This window comes from Labeo rohita, chromosome 9 (assembly GCF_022985175.1).
Source record: "Labeo rohita strain BAU-BD-2019 chromosome 9, IGBB_LRoh.1.0, whole genome shotgun sequence".
In the NCBI taxonomy this organism is placed as follows: Eukaryota; Metazoa; Chordata; class Actinopteri; order Cypriniformes; family Cyprinidae; genus Labeo; species Labeo rohita.
In genome coordinates, this window is record NC_066877.1 from 24430238 (window position 1) to 24454184 (window position 23947).

The 23947-nt window shown below is 35.6% G+C and overlaps 3 protein-coding genes across 3 annotated transcripts; 2 read left to right on the forward strand and 1 right to left on the reverse strand.

Moving 5' to 3' along the window:
• The first annotated feature begins 1037 nt into the window (after window positions 1-1037).
• Window positions 1038-2341, forward strand: LOC127170981 (uncharacterized). Its single transcript, XM_051119368.1, has one exon. The coding sequence runs from the start codon at window positions 1898-1900 to the stop codon at window positions 2273-2275; it is 378 nt and encodes a 125-aa protein (XP_050975325.1). The 5' UTR covers window positions 1038-1897; the 3' UTR covers window positions 2276-2341.
• Window positions 2342-3970: 1629 nt separating this feature from the next.
• On the reverse strand, window positions 3971-7161 carry dnajc28 (DnaJ (Hsp40) homolog, subfamily C, member 28). The gene is made up of 2 exons (XM_051119365.1): window positions 7045-7161; window positions 3971-5265 (listed from the first exon to the last, which is right to left on the reverse strand). The coding sequence occupies exon 2, from the start codon at window positions 5258-5260 to the stop codon at window positions 4130-4132; it is 1131 nt and encodes a 376-aa protein (XP_050975322.1). The 5' UTR covers window positions 5261-5265; window positions 7045-7161; the 3' UTR covers window positions 3971-4129.
• A 1074-nt stretch (window positions 7162-8235) lies between these two features.
• Window positions 8236-15592, forward strand: mab21l3 (mab-21-like 3). The gene is made up of 8 exons (XM_051119142.1): window positions 8236-8283; window positions 8470-8610; window positions 8720-8791; window positions 8995-9286; window positions 9965-10146; window positions 11910-12104; window positions 12246-12585; window positions 15533-15592. Exons 1-7 carry the CDS (start codon window positions 8236-8238, stop codon window positions 12477-12479), a joined length of 1164 nt encoding a protein of 387 aa, XP_050975099.1. The 3' UTR covers window positions 12480-12585; window positions 15533-15592.
• The last annotated feature ends 8355 nt before the right edge of the window (window positions 15593-23947 follow it).

Genomic DNA, 23947 nt, shown 5'->3' on the forward strand with positions numbered 1-23947 from the left:
AAAGTATGTCAAATTCTGTACCTTTTCCTGGTAAATTCCATTAATTAAAAAATAAATTAATGCATTTATTTTGAAAAAGTACTTTAACACTGTGTATATATGTTTACAAATTAATAAAATTGTATTAGCATTCAGATATAAAATATTAAGATGATGAGAACCAAATTCAGTCAAGTGTGTTAAAATGGTTTATTGATTGTATATATTTGGCAATATATACAGTGCATTGCGAAAGTATTCATACTCCATTTGTTTTTTGTTTTTTTGTTTTTTTCACATTTTATGTTAAACTGCTTTAAATTACTTTTTTCCCCACATCAATCTACACTCCATACACCATAATAACAAAGCAAAAAACTGATTTGTGACAACTTTTCAAATGAAACACTAAAATAAGTACATTGCATAAGTATTCATACCCTTAACTCAGTACTTAGTTGAAACACCTTTACAGCCTCAAGTCTCTTTGGGATGATGCGACAAGCTTTGCACATCTGCATTTGGCAAATATCTGCCATTCTTCTCCTCACCTCTTCACCTGTCAAGCTCTGTTAGCTTGGATGGGGGCTGGCAGACATTTCAGGTTTCTCCAGAAATATTTGATTGCATTCAAGCCAAGGCTCCAGCTGGGCAACTCAAGGACGTTGACAGAGTTGTCTATAAGTCACTCTTGCTGTGTGCTTAGGGTCATTGTCCTGTTAGAAGGTGAACCCTCTGCCCAGTCTAAGGTTCTGAATGCGCTAGACTGGGTTTTCATTAAGGCTATCTCAACATTTTTGAGCTTTCCTTCTACTCTAATGCATCCTTCAGTCCCTGCCACTGAAAAACAACCCCACAGCATGAGGCTGCTACCAGCACACTTTACTTTTAGGATGCTACTTTGCAGGTGATGAGCAGTGCCTAGTTTCCTTCATACATGATGCTTGGAATTGAGGTTCATGAGACCAGAGAATCTTGTTTCTCACAATCTAAGAGTCTTTAAGGTGCTTTATTGCAAATTCCAAGTGGGTTTTCATGTGTCTTCACTAAGGAGAGCACTGAGTTTGGCCACACCGCCATAAAGAGGCTCGGTGGAGTGTTGTAGTGATGGTTGCCCTCCTGTAAGTTTCTCCCATCTGCATATATGATTATGTGACAGTCAGATTCTTGATCACCAGTATAACCAAGCCCTTCTCCATCAATTGCTCAGTTTGGCCAGGGGCCAGCTCGAGGAAGAGTCCTAGTTGTTTCAAGCTTCAACCATTATGGTTAATGGAGGCTACATGCTTCTGTGAACCTTCAATACACCAGATTTTTTTTCTTCTAAACTCTTCCAAAGATCTGTGTCTTGATACAAGCCTGTTTCAGAGCTCTACAGGCAGTTATTTTGACCTCAGGGCTTGGTTTTTGCTCTGATATGCATTTTCAGCTGTTAGACCTTTTTTGAGATGTGCGTGCCTTTCCAAATCACACTCATTCAAATGAATTTGCCACAGTTTAACTCTGCTCGAAGTATAGTAACATCTACAAGCAACATGAGTGCTCCTGAGCTAAATTTCAAGTGTCCCAGAAAAGGGTATGAATACTTATGCAACTGAATCACTTATGCAAATTTCAGTTTTTTATTTCTAATAAATTTTGGTTACAAACCTGTTTTGTGCTTTGTTTTCATGGTGTATGAAATGTAGATTGATGTGGGAAAAAAGGAATTTAAAGAAAATTAACATAAGACCGCAAAATAACAAAATGTGAAAAAAATGAAGGGGGTATGAATACTTTCGCAAGGCACTGTATATATATATATGTATTCCTAAAGATAAATGAACCAAATAATGAAAATAAATAAATAAAAAACATACAATGGATTCCATATATTGAGTATATATTGAGTTTAGTGTCTATATCAACAGTGGGAAGAATGCTGGAGCAGAACTTCACAGATGTCCATGCTCTGTTGGTGTCCTGGTTGCAGCACTACATCAATGAGACGTGGGTGGTGGGAGCAGCTCCATATGTGCCACCACATCATCCACCTGTGCATTTGAGTGGGGCTCCAGTCCAAGATAAAGGTCACGGCATGATCTACATCTGTCTGATGGTGGGACTCTTCAGTTTCTTTACCTTTGGCATCATGTTCAGCTATATTCGCTCAAAGAAGGTGGAGAACTCTCAGGATCCATATCATCAGTATATAGCTAAAGACTGGGCTAGTATAGCATCTCCTATGGTCATCAGCAACCCAGCTACTCTTGGACACCTTCCGGGGTACAGTGGAAGAGAGCAGGAGCAGGCCTAAATTACTGCCTAGATTTTCTGCTTCATTAAATTCAAATGTCACTGTTGTTCATTCAATGAAAGTAGCCTGTTCATTACCTCCACAATAAAAGATAAACAATTTAATTCTACAGTCAATTTTGTTTTATAAATGCCACAGGTTCATCGCAGCTGCAGTCGTAAGGCTAGTTCACAATGTCCCAACAAACACCAACCTTGAACAGTTGTGTGATTTTGTTGGATCAGTGTGCTAACCCTGTTGCCATTTGTTGTCATAAAAAGATCACATTAAACTGGCATTTGTAAGGTCATGGAATGTTTGAGAAGTCTAATAGGATTTTCCAAAAATATCTTACATGCTTGATCATGAATGACTGGCATGACAATGAGGTAAGCTTTCCTGACAACTACAGAAACAAAATAATTACTCTGCCCTCTAGAGACTGTGGACAAAATTACTAGTCACTATATATTACTTCATCCAACATGTAAAAAAACATAAACGTTTTTTTACATGTACAACTTTTTTTCTTTTTTTTTAATGGTAATAATAAATGATTCTTGAGTATTTTGAGCATATTGCATTAATATTTATCTGCCAAATAATTTAATTAGTTAATATTAATAATTAATATTAAAGATTTATTTTACCCCAACATTAAAACAATAAATAAAATATTTTTGTACTATTTTGTATTTAGCACATCTATATTAAGCAGTACAACTATTTTTTTAAATTAATAATATATTAATATTTATCTGCCAAATAATTTAATTAATTTATGTTAATAATTAATATTAAAGATTTGTTTCACCCCAAAATTAAAACGATAAATAAAATAAAATATTTTTGTACTATTTTTATTTAGCGCACATATCTATATATTAAGCAGTACAACTTTTTTATTTTGAATTAATAATAATAAATAATTCTTGAGCATATTTCAGTATTATTATCTACCAAATCATTTAATTAATTTGTTCATATTAATAATTAATATTAAAGGTCTATTTCACCCCCAAAATAAAAAATAAATAAAGTTTTTTTTTTAAATTATTTTTTTTCTAGCATATATATCTGTATATGAAGCAGCACAACTCTTTTTTTAAAATTGATAATAATAAATGATCATTGAGCATTATGAACATATTACATTAATATTTATCTGCCAAATAATTTACTTAATTTGTTCAAATTGATAATTAATAATAAAGATCTATTTCACCCCCAAAATAAAAAAAATATATATATATTTTTTTAATTATTATTTTTATTTAGCACAGCAGTACAACTCTTTTTTTTAATTGATAATAATAAATGATTCTTTGAGCATATTACATTAATATTTATCTGCTAAATAATTTACTTAATTTGTTCATATTAATAATTATTATTAAAGATCTATTTCACCCCAAAATTAATAAAAATAAATAAAATATTTTTATTTAGCACATATATCTATATATTAATCAGCATAACTCTTTTTTTGAATGACACTAAATACTGGAGTAATGACTGCTGAAAATCAGCTTTGCCATCACAGGAATCAATTACATTTAAAAATATATTAAAACAGAAATAAAAAAAAAATCAGAATATTTTGTTATGTAATACAAAAATAAAAAATTCATAAAAATGTAATAAAAATAATATTTTTAATATATCTGTGAATAGATGGATAGATTGAAAAGTAGTTATACATCACCATGGTAGTATTTATTGCATTTAATTTTCTGCTAGTTTTGAATAAAACAAGACAATGATTGTTTCATACTGTATTACAGTCATAATAAAAACAAGGAAGGAGCAAAATCATCTTAATCACACCAATAATAGGCCAACAGGTGAAATACAACTGTGCATTTTATTGTATCCTCATTTAAGAAGATTCTGCATCCATGTGATGAGTCCTTGTCTGGTGTTCTGAGATGTTCTTGCGGTCTCCATCTGCTCCTTTTGCTTCCTTTCTTTCTCTCGTTCCTGCTCCTGTCTGAGCAGCTGATCAGTTTTCAGTATTTTCTCCAGCTCTCTCTTCAGGCTGTAATGTACCATCTGCCTGCTCATGAGAGGCACAATCAGGTTAAAATTGTCTACTTTCTTGTTGAGTTTCCCCAGTTCATCAGCAAACGCAGCACAGTGCTCCTTCCACTGAAGGGTTTCTGAGTGTCTCATGGGTTCTCCCAGCCTGGCCCTGACCTCCTGTAACCTCTCCCTCATTTTAGCAATGGTTTCCCTGATTTCCTTCTGTGCCACGATCCATTCAGGCTGGTAACCGTTGTCTATAAGGATTCTATTGAGGTTGTGCGTCATGGGGTCCATATACGGGTTATAATCAAACTTGTTGAGCGGTTTGCCGGTCCCACTGAGGTTCTTAAAGTCTCCACGGGCCATCGACTCCTGGATGAGGTCCTCAACCAGTCTCTCCACCGCCTGAGTGATTTTGATCTGCTTGCTGCGCAAACGTGCATCTCGCGTCACCATTGCTCCTTCGTCCGCTGCCGCTTTCTCCATCTCCTTCCGTCGATACTCCAGGACCTGGTCGGTGGCACGGTCCACACGAAACTGTCGGTACTGTCGTTCTCTTTGGCTTGGAGTCCCAGAACCAATGCCTTCAAAACTGAGGTAATGACGGTGTTGAGGAGCATTGCTTTTAATTTTATCTTCCTCTTCTTCCTCCATTGATTGGGTGTACTGTGAAGCTGACTTCTGCCGGGCAAGGTGGGCAAGAACAGCCCGATAGGCCTCCTCTATCTGGGAAAACAGAGCGGCGTCTGCCGTGGGAGCGCCGGAGTCTGGATGGTAGAGCTTGGCCATGCGTAGGTAAGCTTCCTTGATCTCTGCAGGGTCGCTGGCTCCATCATCAGGCAACTGCAGTATACGGTAACTCTCTCTCAATCTGCGGCTGACAGCTCCAGAACTGAGAGCTCGCAGGTTAAGGGAACAGTACAGAGGAAGAAATCTGCGGAAGTCGCAGTTGTGCAACCGTAACAACACCAAGCAGCTCATTGTACCTATTTGCAAATGGAAAGTAAATATTAGGAAATTACAAAATAAAGCTAAATTAAGTTTAAAAACTGCTTTTCAGTATACAGTGTCACCAAAACATTTGAATGACTGACTCCTGTGTATGAACTTAACTACTTTAAAAAGAAATTAACCCAAACACCAGTAAATGTCCTATACAGTTTTATCATTTTTTTAGGTTTAGAATTTTAAACTTGTCAAACATTGTTTTGAAACCTGTAATGCTTTAAAAATATTAAAGTGCTATTTTTACTAGCTAATACTTTTAATATTTTAGAGACAATTTATTTTTTTTAAGCTCCAAGAAAGAAAGATTCATTTTAAAAATCTAGTATTTCGGAAAATAGCAATAACTTTTTTCAAAAATTACAACACTAAATATTATATATACACTACCAGTCAAAAGTGTTTGAACAGCAAGATTGTTTTTTTTTAAGTCTCTGTTCACCAAGCCTGCATTTATTTGGTCTAAAATACAGCAAAAGCAAATATTGTGAAATATATTTACTATTTGAAATAGCTGCTTTCTATTGAATATATTTCAAAATGTAATATATTCCTGTGATCAAAGCTACATTTTCCAGCATTATTACTCCAGTCATCAGTGTCACATGGTCCTTCAGAATCAGAAATCATTATAATATGCTGATTTGCTGTTCAAGAAACATTATTATTAAACATATTTAATGTTGTTGTTGTTGTTAATAATAATAATAATAATATTAATTATTATTATTATTATTATTATTATTATTATCATCAATATTTAAAACAGTTCAGTAAAAAAAAAAAAAAATCAGGATTCTTTGATGAACGGAAAGATTCAAAGATGACCATTTATCTAAAATAAAAAGCTTTCGTAGTATTATAGACTATATCATTCAAAAGCATGGAGTCAGTATCATTTTTATTTAGCAAGGATGCTTTAAATGGACCAAAAGTGATGATAAAGACATTTATAATGTTACAAAAGATTACAATGTTAAGATAAATGCTGTTCTTCTGAACTTAGCCTACTATTCATCAAGGAAACCTGAAAAAAATCTACTCAGCTGTTTTCAACATAATAATAATAAATGTTTTTTTGAGCAGCAAATCATAATATTAGAATGATTTCTGAAGGATCATGTGACGAGTGATGATGCTAAAAATTCAGCTTTGAAATCACAGTAATAAATTACATTTTAAAACGTATTCAAATAGAAAACAAGTATATAAAAATTGCAGGCAAGGTGAGCAGAAGAGACATTAAAAAACATTTAAAAACTTACTGTTCAAAAACTTTTGACTGGTAGTGTAAATCAACACTATGAAAGTTGTCACTGGGGCGGTACCTTTTCACCTGGACACCTTTGTACCTTATTTAAAGGTACATATTAGCACCTAAATGCTATATATTTGTAACGCTCCAGTCACTAGTTTTGTGCCTTTTTTCTAAAAGTGTGGCGTTTTCAAAAGTTAAACCATTGAGCTTTTATTTTGGCGGAGAAACTGTCAATCAAATTAGGGCTCGTTTATTTACATTTCATGTAGGTTTAGGACATGCTAGATTTTTGCTTATGTTATAATGCTATAATGTTTCTCGATGATTACGATAGATGTATTTGATGATATGCCCACAAAGTACTCCGGTGTTATTGTCATGTTTGTAGTAGCATAAAAGCTAATCTTCAAAACTAGCCTACATGTCAAACATGAACACGTTACATGATCGTATGATAATGCAGCCTAAATAAATCGCACAAAAATATATAGCAAGGGCATACCTCACTAATTTTGCTCGGATTTCTCCACTGCAAAGTGAGTTAGGTCAGCATGTCTTTGCGTTTTGAATGACACCGTTTTGAATGTGTGCACTGGGGTTTGTTGTTATATTAATGTCGAACAGAATGCGGGGAAATGTAGTCACCGTTTTCAGGGCAAAACGCAGTATAGACTTTGTCCTTTAGATGGCGACAAAGCGCAATTGCTTTGAAAAGGATATTTAAGACTTGGGCCTCCTTTTTCTTAAAAATACATTTTGAAATTGAATTTTGAAAATGACTGTGCAACACACATCTGCTGTTATTCTCTTTTACACAAGTCTGGCTTTTTTGTGAGACTGTCTACCAGTAAGATTGGTTGGTTTTCAGGTGTTTTTTTTAGCATAGTTCATAGTTTTTTCATCTAATTGCATAAATAAGTGATATTTATGATGTTAATGAATTGGTATTGTAATTAATTAGCCCGACCCAAAAGACATTAGTTCACATTCTCTCCATCATTGACTGCAGAAGGTTAATGTGAGTTAATGGGTGGCCTTCAAATGGGTGGATTGCAAGATTTTTCCATATTGTGTTCACATGACCTTTCCTAAACTGAACTGTTTTAGAAGCCATCCAATTTAAGCACATGTAGAGATTTGTGGTGAATGAATTTATGACATACTGAGAGGTCTTTTGTTTGTCCATATTTTGTGGTAATAGCACTCTATGAACTCCTTAATTAATGTTTTTATATATATATATATTTTTAAACCATCTTTATTTTCCAGAATAGTTTTTTCCAGGCTTTTCTCTTTGTTTAATTGTTTAAAATCCAGGTTGCTCTCAGATTTTTGGACTCCAATAGGTCCCCAATAGTGTGTTTTCCACTATCAAGTTTACTAGATTAAAACAAAACAGATGTTTACATTCAGATTTCTCTATGAGTGTGATCTGTCATGTGAGTAAGCAATTGGTGAACTCATTTGCCCAGAGGACCATGAGAGCTTTTTAGCATCTCAGAAATCAATATTGTGAGATCAATGGGTCTCTGCTGAAGTGCTTTTCCCATCGCACAATCTGTGTCACACGTACACGGGGACACAAAAGAACCGAAAAAAGGGCCACAAAGACCTCACATCAAGCTTTGCAGCTGGAAAGAAGGCTTAAAAATAGCGTTCGAAGAGAACACTGCTTTTCAGGATAGACTGCAAAATGACCAACTTCACAGATGAAGATCTGGACAACTATTTGCAAAATCAGGTGACCTATTTATGCTGTCATGGGTACAGAGATCTAAACTGGACGAAAGTATTAACTTTAACTGATTCATGGTGCTTAATTTATTTTATTCCTAAAGCCAAAAGAAATGGGTCATTGGTTTGACTTGTTTACAGAAAGCTTATTTTGTTCTGCTGTGTTAATTGTGGTAAAATGTGTTATTGTCAGGTGGATCTCAGGCATCGTCAGGTTTCAAAGTCTGTAGAAGATGTGCAGAAAATCATAAAAGATCTTACAGCTGAGGTCAGCTCAAAGGATACTCGTTTCCAGTCCATTGCAAACTCTGGAGTTCATAATACCAGCCTCAAAGTAATACTTCATGTAGGCCTGTTGTCTGTTATATGATGAATAACTGCATTTTAAATAATGGCTGCTTTAGTAACATTGCAATTCCTCTGGTGTCCACAATCCGATTTAGGACCAGCCAGCCTTAGTGTCAAAATGGTCTGCATTACTTCGGGGAAGATGCACATACAACCCCGCCATCCAAGTAAGCAACAGAAATGTCAGCTTAGAAAACTAAAATATTTTTCAGTATACTGCAGTATATGCATGGACCATTATTGCTATACACACGCAAACGCATATATACATACATATATATAGTAAAACTGTAATGGTAAAACTGTACAGCTGTTTTTTTTTTGCATTGATTTGTGTATATACTGATAGATTTTTTGTTCATTTCTGCAGGTGCTTACTCCAACTCTATTCCTGATTTCGGTGCCCCTACAGGGTCTGATGGGCTATAAGGAGAGGCGAACACGTCAGTGGCGTTACTACACGCTAAGCGGGTCTCGCCTCCTCTCACCAGTCCGTGAGCCAGAGAAACTCCACCAGTGGCTGGAGCTGGAGAGTTTCGTCAATCCGAGTCAGGAGTGGCATGATGCCCGCATGACCATGGAGGGTGATATTGTGCCAGCCAAGGTGGTGAACGTCTTCAGAGAGCATCTTGAGGCATCCATAAAGACCTGCGGACTAACAAGTTAGAATTTTTATAGTGTCCACTTGTTTACTCAAACAGAACAAGAGAGAAGAATTTTCTAAATTCGATTTCCATCTATTTTCCGATTCATTTTTCACTTCTTGTCTGGTAAATAATCACAAATTCTGGGATTACAGATTGATACACTAGTGCTTAAAGGGATAGTTCACCCAAAAAATGAAAATTCTATCATTAATTGCTCACTATGTCATGGTACTCACGTGAACATGTGTCAAAGAATCACACAGAAGAGAAGAAATTGTTGAATGAAGTTGTTCATTTTGTTTTCTTTGCACACAAAAGGCATTCTTGTAGCTTTATAAAAATAAGGTTGCACCACTGATGTCACATGGACTATTTTATCAATGTGCTTACTACCTTTCTGAGCCTTGAATGTGTCAGTTGCGTTGCTGTCTATGCAGGGTCAGAAAGCTCTTAGATTTCATCAAAAATATCTTAATTTGCATTCTGAAGAGCAAAGGTTTTACGGGTTTGGAACAACATTACGGTGAATAATTAATGATAGAATTTTCATTTTCGGGTGAAAAATCCGTTTTAAAAATCCTCATTTGACAGCAGACTCAACATGGGCAAGCGTAAATGTGAACTACACAAAAAGTGTAACAGCTTATGCAGCATTTCTTTTGTTTTAACTTTCTTACTGACTTTCTTTGACAGGTAAGGTGAGTATTCTGGAATCAGTTGGGTCAGTGGTGCGTGTTGCTGTGGAAACATCAGAGGCTCAAATTGAGGTGGAATTGGTTCCTACAGTGGAGCTAATGAACTACTGGCCAAAGAGAGCTAGGTGGCCCCGGCTCTTTCGAAGATGGCCCTCCACAGAGCGCGCTCGCTGTATTAAGGTCAGTGGGTCTATATACATAGGAATTTAAGGGTTGTTTTTCTTCTTCTTTTTTATATTGTGAAAAATATTATACTGTGTAATATTGTGAAATATTATTATATTTAAAAGAATTGTAGTCTATTTTAATAAACTTTAAAATGTAATTTATTCATGTCATGGCAAAACTGAGTGTTCATTACTTTATTATTAATTTACTGTACATTATTTTGATTATTTAACTGTCTTCAGTGTTACATGATCCTTCAGAAATCATTCTAATTTGCTTATTTGGTATTTCAGAAACATTTCTTGTTGTGCTGCTTATGAAACACTACAATTCAAAATTTGTAACAATTAAGTAACAATTAAGACATTTATAATGATGCAAAAGGTTTCTATTTCAAATAAATACACTTTTAATTCTAATGGGCTACATGCTCCCTTGAACTTTATAGTCAATAATCCTGAAAAACATAAATAATAAGCAGCAAGCTGTTTTTAGCATTTCACATTAATAAATTCATAATAAGTTAATAAGTCATTATTAATTGCGCACCAATAATAACTGACATCAACTGAGCACCAAATAAGCATATTAGAATAATTTCTGAAGGATCATGTGACCCTAAAGGCTGGAGTAATAGCTTTACAATTACAGGAAAAATTACATTTACAATGTACTAAAATAGAAAACCGAAGTTGTTTAGACACCTATTGTATCCGTTAGTTTTCTTCTTCTTTTACTCTGGAAGTCTATGGCAGCCCATTGAACCGCTTGCAGAACAGTTATGAAATTTGGCACACAAATAGAGGACAGTCTCATCATTAACCACAGCAAATTTGGAGTCTCCAACTCAAACTCTCTAGCGCCACCAACAGGCCAAATTTGCACTCATGTTTCTGCTAATAATTTTTAAACTTAAGGTCTAAAAGCAAAGATTTTCGAATTTGTCCTAAACGCTTTGTCTAATTTTCACCAAAATTGGCTCAGATCATCTCAAGAGTATTCTAGCAAAATGTCATCAAAAGCTTTTTGATACGCTAAACCCTTTATGTAAAGCGTGTTAATGAATTTGACAAAGTTTGTGCAAAAACTGACATATCTCCGCAAAGCTTTGGTGGATTCTGATCAAACCTGGTATGTGTTATAACAAGCATGACCAGAGGGCACATAAGTAGTTTTGGCACAGCGCCACCTACTGGTCAAAAGATATCAAATATTGACATTGCTTATAACTTTTTGGCCAAAAATCATAAGACTGAACATTCAAACGATAGCTAATTTCACTATGTCAGCCTTTTTGGGCATAGGCCATTTTGAGATTTGTAGTAAAATGCTATATCAACAAATGTCTTTAACAGGGGTCACCAACCCAGGAGAACCTTGGTCTTTACTGAGAAATTAAAGAAAGCTTCTTAGCTCTTCATTTTACCTCTGTTGTGCTTGTCCCCTTAATTGCTGCTTGCAGCTATATTTTTAAATTGCAATCATATTTCACAATATTACTGTTTTTACTGTATTTTTCATCAAATAAATACATTTTGAGATTTTAAAAAACAATTGAAAACAATCTTTAATTATTATTATTATTATTATTATTATTATTTAAAACCTTTGACCGGTGTGTGTGTGTGCTATAATAATTCTAAATATTTTCATATAAACATTTTAATATTATATTATTATTAGCTATATTTCAGTTATTAACTAGTAAACAGAAAATAGCCTGATTACTGTTTACATACAGTATAGTAGTGATTAATCTACTAAATCCCCTGCAGTCGTTCGGATTCAATCTAATGGCCACATCAAACTACCACTGGCTGCTGTCATTCTCACGGGCAGAGCAGGTGCTGTTGAGCAATATAGATGAGGACGGCGGCTGCCGCAGGAAGTGTTATCGGGTGGTCAGACAGCTCAAGGAGGACGTCTGGTGCCCTGGAAGCAAACCCGTCATCACTGCCTACCACCTACAGGTACCAGCCCAAACAAAAAAGCCCTCTACCGCTTTCCTGTCACTTCTTGTCTGATTTATGTTAATATGACTTTTGAAACATCATACTGCTTGTACACAAAGTCAAGCTTACACGCTTTCCCCCTGTCCTTACATCATCTAGACACTGCTTTTCTGGACATGTGAGAAGTACCCCTGCACCAGGGACTGGAGAGACTTCAGAGGATGTGTATTACGGCTGGTGCAAAAGCTACACAAGTGTGTTAGCCAGCATTATCTCCGGCATTACTTTGTACGATCCCACAATCTCCTGAAATATAGCAATACTAATGAGCTTGATGACGTGGCAAAAAAGATCGATAGTTTCCTGGACAACCCAGGAACATACGTTCATTAGAAGCTTCCTCTGTGGGTTAGATGGCATAGATCTATGTTAGCTGTGCTCTGTTTTGACTGCATCATATTGATGAGATGATCATGGTAGTAGGCTGTGGTTGGCTTAGGTAAGTATGCATGTATTTCCTTCTTATGTGTGTCTCATCCTGAAATTTTCACCAGAATTATGATGTCAGTTTTTTACAGTAGGTTGTAAACTTTGTTTGATTGACTTGATAAAAGTTCAATAATTAAATTGCATATTTTCTCATCAGAAATGCATTTTTATTTTATATTTTTATTTTATGTTTACATGATCAATGCCTTTTTGGACAAGGATGGTATGTTCAAATAAGATATTTGAGTACATGCTGAGGTCTCATAACATACTACAGGAACGCTTAATTCTATTCTAATCCAGCAGAGGGCACTGTGATTACAGCAACATGTGTTATAAGAGCTCTAAATATCCATATTAAACATGACTAGGTAATACCACAAGTAATAAAGAACTATTATTTCCAGGAAGAAGGCATAGGCTTGTTCACCCAAAGATGAATTCGGTCATTATAAACCTGTGAGTCATTAAACTTAAAAGGAGTTATGTTCACACTGCTCTTTGCAGAATAGAAATATCATATAGTGACCAGAAAGTGACACAAAACACCATCAAAGCAAATCTGCAAGTGTAGAAGTTTGAACGAGACACAATTTTACATTTTTAGTGAATTATTCCTTTAATGCAGCAACATGTTCATACTTAACGTCACTGGAATCAGATTTAATAGTGTGCGGCTTGAACTCTTCCACTCAGCAGTCGGGAACCTACCACACCTGGCTCTTTGACAGAAATCATTGTGGCAAGCTAGGTCTCTCACCCTTTACCAAGAAATGATCGATAAAAATTATACACATCACTAGAGTTCAGCTTTCTGCAGCAAAAACATCCAGTTCAGAATAATAAAATATAAAATAGTGACTGGACCTAAATAAGAATCATTAAAATAGTTTATGTGGTATGTCGTGAACACACATCAAAGACTGAAACAGAAAGAGAAGAAATTGTTGAATAAAGTCATTATTTTTGTTTTCTTTGCGCACAAAAGTATTCCTGTAGCTTCAAAACACAGTGGGCAGGACAGTTTGAAATTATTAATAAAGTAACCTAGATAAATGAGAAAGTAAAAAAGCAAGATGTGCTTGATATTAAAAAGAAATATTAAAAGCGCAATAAGCCGCGAAAGAGAACTGAATCCGCTATTGACAGGACGTTTTTTGTGCACGCAATCTGAGTGGAACATGAACAAGCATAGTAGCCCTTATCTTTAATCCTTAATCTTATTATAAACAGATGAAGTAGAATGACATTAAGCCACAGCCAGGGAGCAAGACAATAATGTACCTTTTGCACAGATTGACAGTTTTTACAGCGTTCTTATTAAAAGAGTCAGAAATCATGCACAGAGTTTTAAATCGGCAAGAAAAATGCTAAAGAAAGGCTTACGCTTACAAAATTTCATTTACATATACATGTAAACAGCAGCTTTGATTGCACAGTTAATGTACTGAATATGTTGTTCTGCTAAGTTATGTGGTCTAAACCACGGAAAAAATGTGTGGAAGCTGCTCAATCATATAGAAAAGCACTTAGTAAGCGAAAAGTGTGTAATATTTTGATAAACTAAAGTTAATAGGTGTAAAGATACGTACAAGCAGTTGACATTATCTTAATATTTCACCTACCTGACCAGAAATGATAAGAACAAACACAAATGTTGTCAAGACTCTTGCCTTGGAAAGCCTGGTTAAGTTTGGCCAACCACAAATGCTTTTCTTCTGTTTTTGCACCCTTTTCCTTCATTTGTTAGAACTTTTGCCAGTCTATAGTTCTGCAAATGTTTTTCCTGGTCCGACCAATTAATACAACCCAAAACATGACAATAACTGATCATATTCAGCAGCAATAATCAGCTAAATATGCAAGTTTCGTTTGGTTCAGTGGCATTGTTTAGGTTTAGTGCCGCCAATATGGCCGATTGATGACGCATTGCGAAAACACTCTATAGGGAAATAAAGAGAAGAAAAACAATGTGCAGTAAAGCGGTAACTGTTTGCACTAAACCAGTGTGCTCATAATTAAGGTAATACATTAAAATAATATGGTTAGACACACCAATTTGTAATATCAAGCAGCTAAATGAGTTGTTTTGTACAGCTGAAAATAGTTGGACACGGATGAGACCGAAAGCAAGACCCATTAAACTTACGAATGGACATTACAGTCTTACAGAAAGAAAATCTATGTTCTGCGTGCCTAAACTGTCAAGTTCACAAAGCCAGTCTCAGTCACATCACGTCACGCGTTCTAAAGATTCGCGCCTTCAGACTTGTATCACTAGAATTCTCTTTGGAGCTCAGTGTCTCTGTAAGTGCAGGACGGAAAGGTAAGTTCAGTACCGACAGTCGAGTGAAGTTTCTGCGTGAAGCTTCACTCGGCCAGTCTGTGCTTAAGACTTCGCGGGTTGCGTACGCCAAACGCAATTCCCACGAAGACTTGACGTGTCTGCTGCTTCAGTTGTGCCGCGAAGCAGCATCCGGTTACCGACATGGACTGGCAACCGGTTTACACGTGCACACCCTGGGAATGAGGCGCTAGCGCACGCTTAGAGTGGGTGTAAGGCTGGTGCTGAGGACCCCCAGGCAAACACGTGAAGCCGGCCCCCTCGCCAACATATAGAATTGAGTGGGGGGAGGAAATATTTCGTTTTCGTAGGGGGTTTGAAACAGACATTCAGCAAAACAATAACAACCCATAACATAAATGAAATAGACCAAGTAATGTGTTAAAACAAATCTCCAATACAAGCCTAGAACAAATAAATGAATTAAATACACACATCTTGAAAAAGGATGTAAGTAAGGTAGATAGACAGTGGAAAGGCTATGAACTTATTCATTAGCTGGGCTTTTTTTATTCTTGGTGGTGTTTTTTAATCATTGTAAATGCTGCATGCTCATATCAAGCCTTCTTGAGTTTGTTTATCTGACATTGTCAACACAAGTTTATATTTACAGTTTAAAGAGCCAAACCCCCCTTTAGGAGCTCCTCCCTGGTGAAAAAAACAGCATATGCTGGTAGGTATGTTTTTATGCTGGGATGCTGGTTAGGTATGTTTTGATGCTGGTTTAAGATGGTCCTTAGCTGGTTTATGCTGGTCCTTAGCTGGTTTGCTGGTCCTTTGCTGGTTTATGCTGGTCAAGGACCAGCATAAACCAGCAAAGGACCAGTTTAAATCAGCATCAAAACATACCTAACCAGCATCCCAGCATCAAAACATACCTACCAACATACAGGGTGCTGCAACCTGACAATAACTGTCCATATCCATCAATATATCCAACAGCCACCCAGAAAATTTCATGAAGTATTGAGTGACATCCAACATCCAGCTTGAAGCATTGTTTTCTGTGTCTCTTCTGTGAAGAAATCCATCATTGAAGTGGAAATGCAGGGTAAGTATGTGGAGAACTGATGCCGGGAGCTTTTCTGAAAAAAGAAAAGCTATAGTCTAGCTTTTCTCAGCACAAATTGAATATGTTTTATCTCCCTGAGGTGACAGAATTGTAGAATGTCAGATTTGTGAGTTTTGCATCTTCAAAACATCAAGTTTTTCTTAGTATCATATTCCTACATCAAACAGCTCCATCATCTATCTGTTGCTTCATATTTTTCATATGTCTCCTTCATCTTTAGCTGTGCTGTAATCTTTCATTCAGAAGGACATTTCTGTTATAGAGATGTGCAAATTGACGTCATCTTGTTTTAGCTACTGACTAAAAACAAAATAGCTAGCAGCAGGGGTTTACTTCAAATGCTAACTACAAACTTTAGCCTCGTGGTTAAAATACATGATATAAATCAGTATTGAAATGTTCTTAATTTCAATTCCAATCATTAATAACCTTATCCAGGATACATTTAACATTCATCTTCCTAACACTTCTGAACTTCCTCACTCTTCTCTTTCAACCATGTAGGAAAGTTCTGCCCTTTGGGCCTGTGCGTATAGCTCCTTTAGTTGTGTTTATATGTTGTGCCATGTGTTTTAATGCAGTCTTTTTTACTCGCAGTGAATTTCGAGAAACAAGCGGCTCTTTGTTTTGGGTGCCAGGCGTCTGCTCATGCATCGCAATAGACTGTGAGACCCTCATCTTTCCTCTGTCCCTTTTTCACTGTTTCTTTTTCTCTCCCTCTCTCTCTTGCTATCCTAGTCCAGTAGTCTGATTACTGCGATTACACTGGCATCCAATAAAAATCAGTTACGTTTTGCATCGTACTATTAAACATGAATTAGCCTTGAGGTAGGTCGAGTTCAACGAGGGCACTCAAAAAGAGGAGAGCCCTGCCACTGCCTCAGTAAATGACTGAGGGAACATTCTCTTGGATGGCGGTAAACATAGTGACCCTCTCTTTCACTCTTTGTTACACGCTTTCTTTCACGCTGGCTTTGAAAAGGGACAATTGTGCGTAACATCCTGCTGGGACGATGGCATAATGGTTTCAGTGTGAGACAGCTTTCCCTGGACATTCTGTCATCTGGGTGGCAGGAGTTATTATGTTAAGGCTTGAGGAATAGCCCCGTTTCCCATAAACTTGTCAAATTCAAATATACTTTCCACTCCTTTTAGTCTAACAGATGTAGTATAAACATTGCAACTTATGCAAGATATCTACTTTAGCTACCAAACAGTAGAATGGTTCACCCAAAAATGAACATTTTGTCATTATTTAATCACTCTCATGTCAAAAACCTGTATGTTGTCATTTTGATTTTCATATAAATCCATACAATGACAATTTATAATGCTCACTCTAAAAAGCACTATATTTTACTACTTTTATATTAAAAATAACATTTTTTTAAAACTTAAAATGGCAAGATGTATTACAAAATGTACTGCAAGGTGAAAGAAAGGACATTTCTGACTGTAAAATAACATAAATATGTTATTTATGTTGAACAAAAATATAAAACTGGGCAAAAAAATATTTGCATAGAAATATAACTATTTTTAGAAGTTCTACAATCAAACTGAAATATATATTATGAAAATATTCATTTGGTAAATGTCTTAAAACCAAAAAAAAAAAAAAAAAATCCCTTAAATATAAAATCTTAAAATTAATTTTGGGTAAATGCAAAATGTATTTTTTTGAAATATATTTTGGACAACATTAATATGTTTAAATATTGGCGAAAAATATATGAGTCAAAATACATGTTTGTTATTCATATGTTTAATTATAAGTCAATTTATCTCAAAATATTTTTTGCTGTAAAGGGATTTGAAATATAGTGCACTATTCGCATGGACTGCTTTTAATAAAAAGTGAGACGTAATACTATAAAAGCTCCATAAAAATTTCATAGTCCATTAGTGATTCCTATGACACAGATATTTTTTTTTAAGCTTGACAGCTTGTGGTTGCAATAATCTCTCATTGTATGAAAAATATGTATGTGAATATGTCAATTCAAACCTGTATGTTGTCATTTTGATTTTCATATAGAGCTATACAATGACAGTTTATAATGCTCACTCTAAAAAGCACTATATTTTACTACTTTTATATTAAAAATACAATTTATTTAAAACTTAAAATACCAAAATGTATTACAAAATGTACTGCAAGGTGAACGAAAGGACATTTCTGACTTTAAAATAACATAAATATATTATTTATGTTGAACAAAAAAAAAAATATTTTTTAGAAGCGCTACAATCAAACTGAAAAATATTTATTTGGTAAATGTCTTAAAACTGAAATAATTCCTTAAATATAAAATCTTAAAATTAATTTTGGGTAAATGCAAAATGTTTTTTTTTTTTTTTTTATTTTGGACAACATTAATATGTTTAAATATTGGGTGAGTCGAAATATATGTTTGTTATTCATATGTTTAATTATAAGTCAATTTAATAATATATCTCGAAATATTTTTTGCTGTAAAGGGATTTGAAATATAGTGCACTATTCACATGGACTGCTTTTAATAAAAAGTGAGACATAATACTATAAAAGCTCCATAAAATAAAAAAAATAAAAATATATATATTTTTTTAGCTTGACAGCTTGTGGTTGCAATAATCTCTCATTGTATGAAAAATATGTATGTGAATATTCTTGAATCTTAAAATTTCTTTCATGGCAAAAAAAACAGCAATGTAAAATGTAAGACAAAAGGTAAATCCAACCCAATTCTCAGTTTTGGTGGAACTATTCCTTTAATGTTCTCATTGTGTTATCACTCTAGATTACTCACGGGATGGTTTTCATGTTGCTAGTGCAAAAGAAATCATCGCATAATACTTTCTGACATTTTCTAATACAACCAGACGTTAATCAAACTGGATGTGTGAATAAGTTCTTCACTGATTGGCTTACGCGATAATGTGAATTTTCACCTCGAGTTGAAATTTTTCAACTTACGTGGAAGCGGCAATATTACACATTTGCGCCAATCGCATTGCCCAGTGCTAATTTGCGCCTTTGCTTTGACTTTTTATGTAATCTCAAATTTGATAAAAATCAAAAAAAATAAAAATATATATATTTTTTTAGCTTGACAGCTTGTGGTTGCAATAATCTCTCATTGTATGAAAAATATGTATGTGAATATTCTTGAATCTTAAAATTTCTTTCATGGCAAAAAAAACAGCAATGTAAAATGTAAGACAAAAGGTAAATCCAACCCAATTCTCAGTTTTGGTGGAACTATTCCTTTAATGTGAAAAAAATTTGGACTATTACATTCCGTGTTTGAGATACTTCCAAATCTGTTGCATCTTTTAGAGCTGGAGACAGAGCTAACATCAAACAGCTTCAATCGAAGATGTTCAGCATCAAGACAAGATTGAGTGGCACAGTCTGAGAGACAGACAGACAGCGGTGACAGGTGCGCTGATAGAGAGAAACGCATGGAGTTTGGTTGTGGGCAGAGGAAAGGAGAGAGAAGGGCTTGCGTGACAACGGGACTGACGTGAAGATGAAGTGTCTGCCGCTGACACAGATATAGACTGACAGTTACAAATACGCAAAGACAGACAGAAACTAAGGGAGTAAGAAAGGAGTATGATAACTGGAGTATGACAGTAAAGTTAGTGCTTTGGGAAACCCAGCCCATGTTGAAAGAGACTTTGTTTTTGCCTTGTTTTTAAGCAGAATATTCCTTTTCATGAATTTTAGATGACAATGTGTGTCAGTCTGTAATAAAAACTCAGAGATTTCCATATAGCCTAAACTCAAACATTTCTCTTCAGATTCTTCCAAGACCAAATTATCAGAGAGATTGTAATAATTGTGTAGCTATATACTTTTACTGTGTCTTATTTTTATTTTTTTCCTATGTATTTTAGGTGAAACATCTGATATTAAGATAATACTGTACTTAATAGTTAATAATAAGGGGTAGTTTATCTATAAATGAATATTCTCTCATCAGTTCCTCACCCACGTGTTTTTCTAAACCTGATTGACTTTGTTCTGTAGAACATAAAAGAAGATGCAATCTCATTGCGTTACTGATCTAGATTACTCGTGGGATGTTTTTCATGTCACTCCTGTGAATGAAATCATCGCATAATGCTTACGTTAAGTTCTTCACTGATTGTCTTGCTGACAACATGCCATGCACATTTTCCGCTCTAGTTTTTTTATTAACGTGATGATGTGTGCATACCAAACACACAGCGAATATTCTCATCATATTATCAATCTAGATTACTTGCGGGACATTTTTCATATCACTCGTGTGAATAAAATCGAGTTATGTTTTCCTCCATTTTCTGATACAACCTGATGTGTCAGACTAGACATGTAAAGAAGTTCTTTGCTGACTGGCTTGCACAACAATGCGTCTTGACATTTTTCAGTTTACGCAAAAGACCAGCATCTTTGTGTTGACTTTTTATGTACTCTAATGCAAACAGTTAAATTTGCTTTTGGTGTGCACACATCATCATGCTGTGTCCACACCAAATACGAAGCAAATATTCTCATTGTGTTATCACTCTAGATTACTCACGGGATGGTTTTCATGTTGCTAGTGCAAAAGAAATCATCGCATAATACTTTCTGACATTTTCTAATACAACCAGACGTTAATCAAACTGGATGTGTGAATAAGTTCTTCACTGATTGGCTTACGCGATAATGTGAATTTTCACCTCGAGTTGAAATTTTTCAACTTACGTGGAAGCGGCAATATTACACATTTGCGCCAATCGCATTGCCCAGTGCTAATTTGCGCCTTTGCTTTGACTTTTTATGTAATCTCAAATTTGCTTTAGAATTTTTCTATCACATCGCTCTAAATTACTCACGGGATGTTTTTCATGTAAAACTGTTGAGTTTTAACGTTTTCGAATCCATTCAGCCGATCTCCGGGTCTGGTGGTAGCGCTTTTAGCTTAGCTTAGCATAGATCATTGAATCTGATTAGACCGTTAGCATCTCGACTCAAAAATGACCAAATGGTTTCGATATTTTTCCTACTTATAACCTGACACTTCTGTAGTTACATCGTGTACTAAGACCGACGGAAAATGAAAAGTTGCAATTTTCTAGGCCGGTATGTCTCATTCCGGCGTAATAATCAAGGAACTTTGCTTCTATTATATGGAGTTCTTGCATTAATTGTACCCTAGTGCATTTTCCTCTCCGCCCTAGAGGTAAGGCAGATAAAAGTTTTCTTTTTCCGCATATCCAAAAGAAATCGGCTAATGCTATAGTTTGGTCTTTATATAGATCTGTATTAGGTAATGATATAGTTTGATTTTTACAGGTTTTAGCTGGCCATATTTGTTCTCCTTTCCTCATTCCTGATGCCCGAAGGGGTGGAAAATCTCTAGAATCATCAACATTTCGAAATATTGCTGTATCTAAATTCCAAATGACACTGCATTTCTCTTTGAATTGTCCCACATTTACCACCCCTGTGGGTTTAACAAAGCACTCATATTCTTTACTGTAGTCTATGGTGTACCATAGTGGAATCTCTACTTGATCAACTTGTATTTTCAAATCTTCAGTTAGATCTAAGCTTCTACATTTAGCTCTCAATCGAGGTATATGCTTATAGAAGGGTTTTTGTTTAGCATTGCTCAGGGAGCCTAGACACTCAGCTGGACAATGAGGTCTGAAGACTTTCTCCAAATGACAAAAGTTTCTGTTGAATTCAGCACAGTGTTCATAACTGAATGGATTAGGGACTACTATCACTTGGCTCATCAGTGTTTTAGAACAGAATAGGCAGTCTTTTAGCTTAGCGGTTGTGAAAGTTGCCCACTCATATCATTAATTGTTTGTGCTGTTTCCCATAAAACATTTAGCTTGGTATCATTTTCCTACATGTCATAATTCTCTTCAACATTCCTATGTTGTTTTTCATACAATCCTGGTTCAGTTGTAGTCGAGATTGAGCTATTATTCCCTTTCTGACCCTATATTTATCATAAGTCTCCCATGTGGACCAAAAAATCCTCTACCTTTGCATTTAAGTGTGGTGACCAAGACTCTTGTTGCTTAACTTTCCTTGTCACTTCCCCCTTTCGCACAACAGTCAAAACCATGGGCATCTTTCCCCCACATATACATTTTTCTTCAGAGGAGAAGTAAAATATCCTGCCTCCCTACTCCTTCTAATATTAAAAGTTCTTTCATGACACAGTTTTACATGTCTTCTTCATTCTCTAATTCTGTCTTTCTTTCTCGTGTTCTCCCTTCTTGTTGGCTCCACATTTCCTTCCCCCTTTTTCCATCTTCACCAGGGTGACTCTTTGCGAGTCGTTGCAATGGTCTTTCCCTCGTTGGCAAGGGAGGGTCGTTACTAGCACGCCCTTAATCCCTCACTCCATGCTGTGTAGGGTTGTTGAAGCTAGTTGGCATGTTTTAGGGAGAGAGATGTGGACCCGTTTTGCTGATCAATGTGATATTCCCCTTGAGATCATAACTGCATACACTGGTGGGGCAAACCTTCCCTGGCCTTGATAGAACTGCTGTTGCCTGTAAATGGAAACTTTCAGAGTTTTGGTTAGTGATATCAGGCATGTTCATTTTTTCATCTGGCCAGTCGTCCTTTTCGGTGAGACCTGTAGAAATGTCAAGTGGGTTGAGGGCTGTCCTGGCCCCTTTTTGGCTTCTCATACATCTGTTTGCAATCCATTGTATTAACATAAAGAGCAGGGTTAATACCCATTTTCTATAATAAAGAATTTGGCTTTATTAAATTGTTTTCATCCTTACTATTTTTGATTAATTTCAATGTTATTCTCAACAAGTTTTCTTTTTGTTTTATAAATTTAGTCCCTTTATCACTGGATAAAATTTTTTGGTCTATTTTGTTCAATAGCATAGGCTTTTTACCCTGGAAAACACTCAACCCACTTTATTAATGTTAACAATCAGAAAGACAATATTTATCCTTTTGACACAGAATCAGCTCCATCCTGGGATGCTGGAAAAGAAAGTTAGCTGTGGGGTGGACAGAGTAAGCATCCTTGCTTTGCCTTCCCATGTAATACGCTGCGCAAGTGTGGCACTGTTTTCCTTTCCGCCACAACAATAATTTAGGTGCTGACCAGGAAACTTAACCAATTCATCCAGGGTCATTTTAAGGGCATAATCTGCCCTGTGGGCCCACATTTCAATTTTTGTATACAGCTGTTTTGGCAATTTAATTGATTTGCCTCAGTGTCTCGTCAGACATCTTCTTTCACTCCATGTCACACCATTGCACACCATCATTCACACGTTTTCACACCCTTTCACACCCCACTCTTAGGCTAAAATCAATTTTTACTTTTGTGCAACCTCTTTTTTCAACAAAATTTAATAAATTATTTTGTTTGGAATAATTAGCTCAGGTACTGTGCAATTAAGGAAGCCGATTGTAATTTCTCAAATGTCACATGTTTGTCTACTCTGAATTTTAGTCATGCTATCTAAAAAGAGGATTGGAGATCTCCACATGATCTAGGATCCATGGCAAAAATAATTTCTATCTTGTTACCCCCAGTGATGACAACATTTGTAATTTCATAATTTTGGAACTTTGCAGACATATTATGCTTATGTAATCTAGTCCTAGAAAATGACATTAAACAAAATGGAGTGACCAATATTTGTATTTTATTAGCCCTATTTTTGTCTGTTAGAGTCTTCTTCATAAGAACTCCGCATTCTTGTTGACGATTCAGTTGTACCTTTCCCTAGTTTAATTAAATAGCGGTGGTTCTTGCCCGTTCTGCTGAAGAACCACACTCAGAGCCTTTGGTCTTGATTTCAGATGATAGACTTTATTTGCAAAGAGAAAAAAGCCGAGAAGTCCTCTGCACTCCTCTTTCTGGAGGGGGGTGGAAAGTCCATCTGCTTCTCCCTCTTCTCTCTGCAGCTTTGTCTTTGCCTCTTCACCACACTGGTAGACAGACT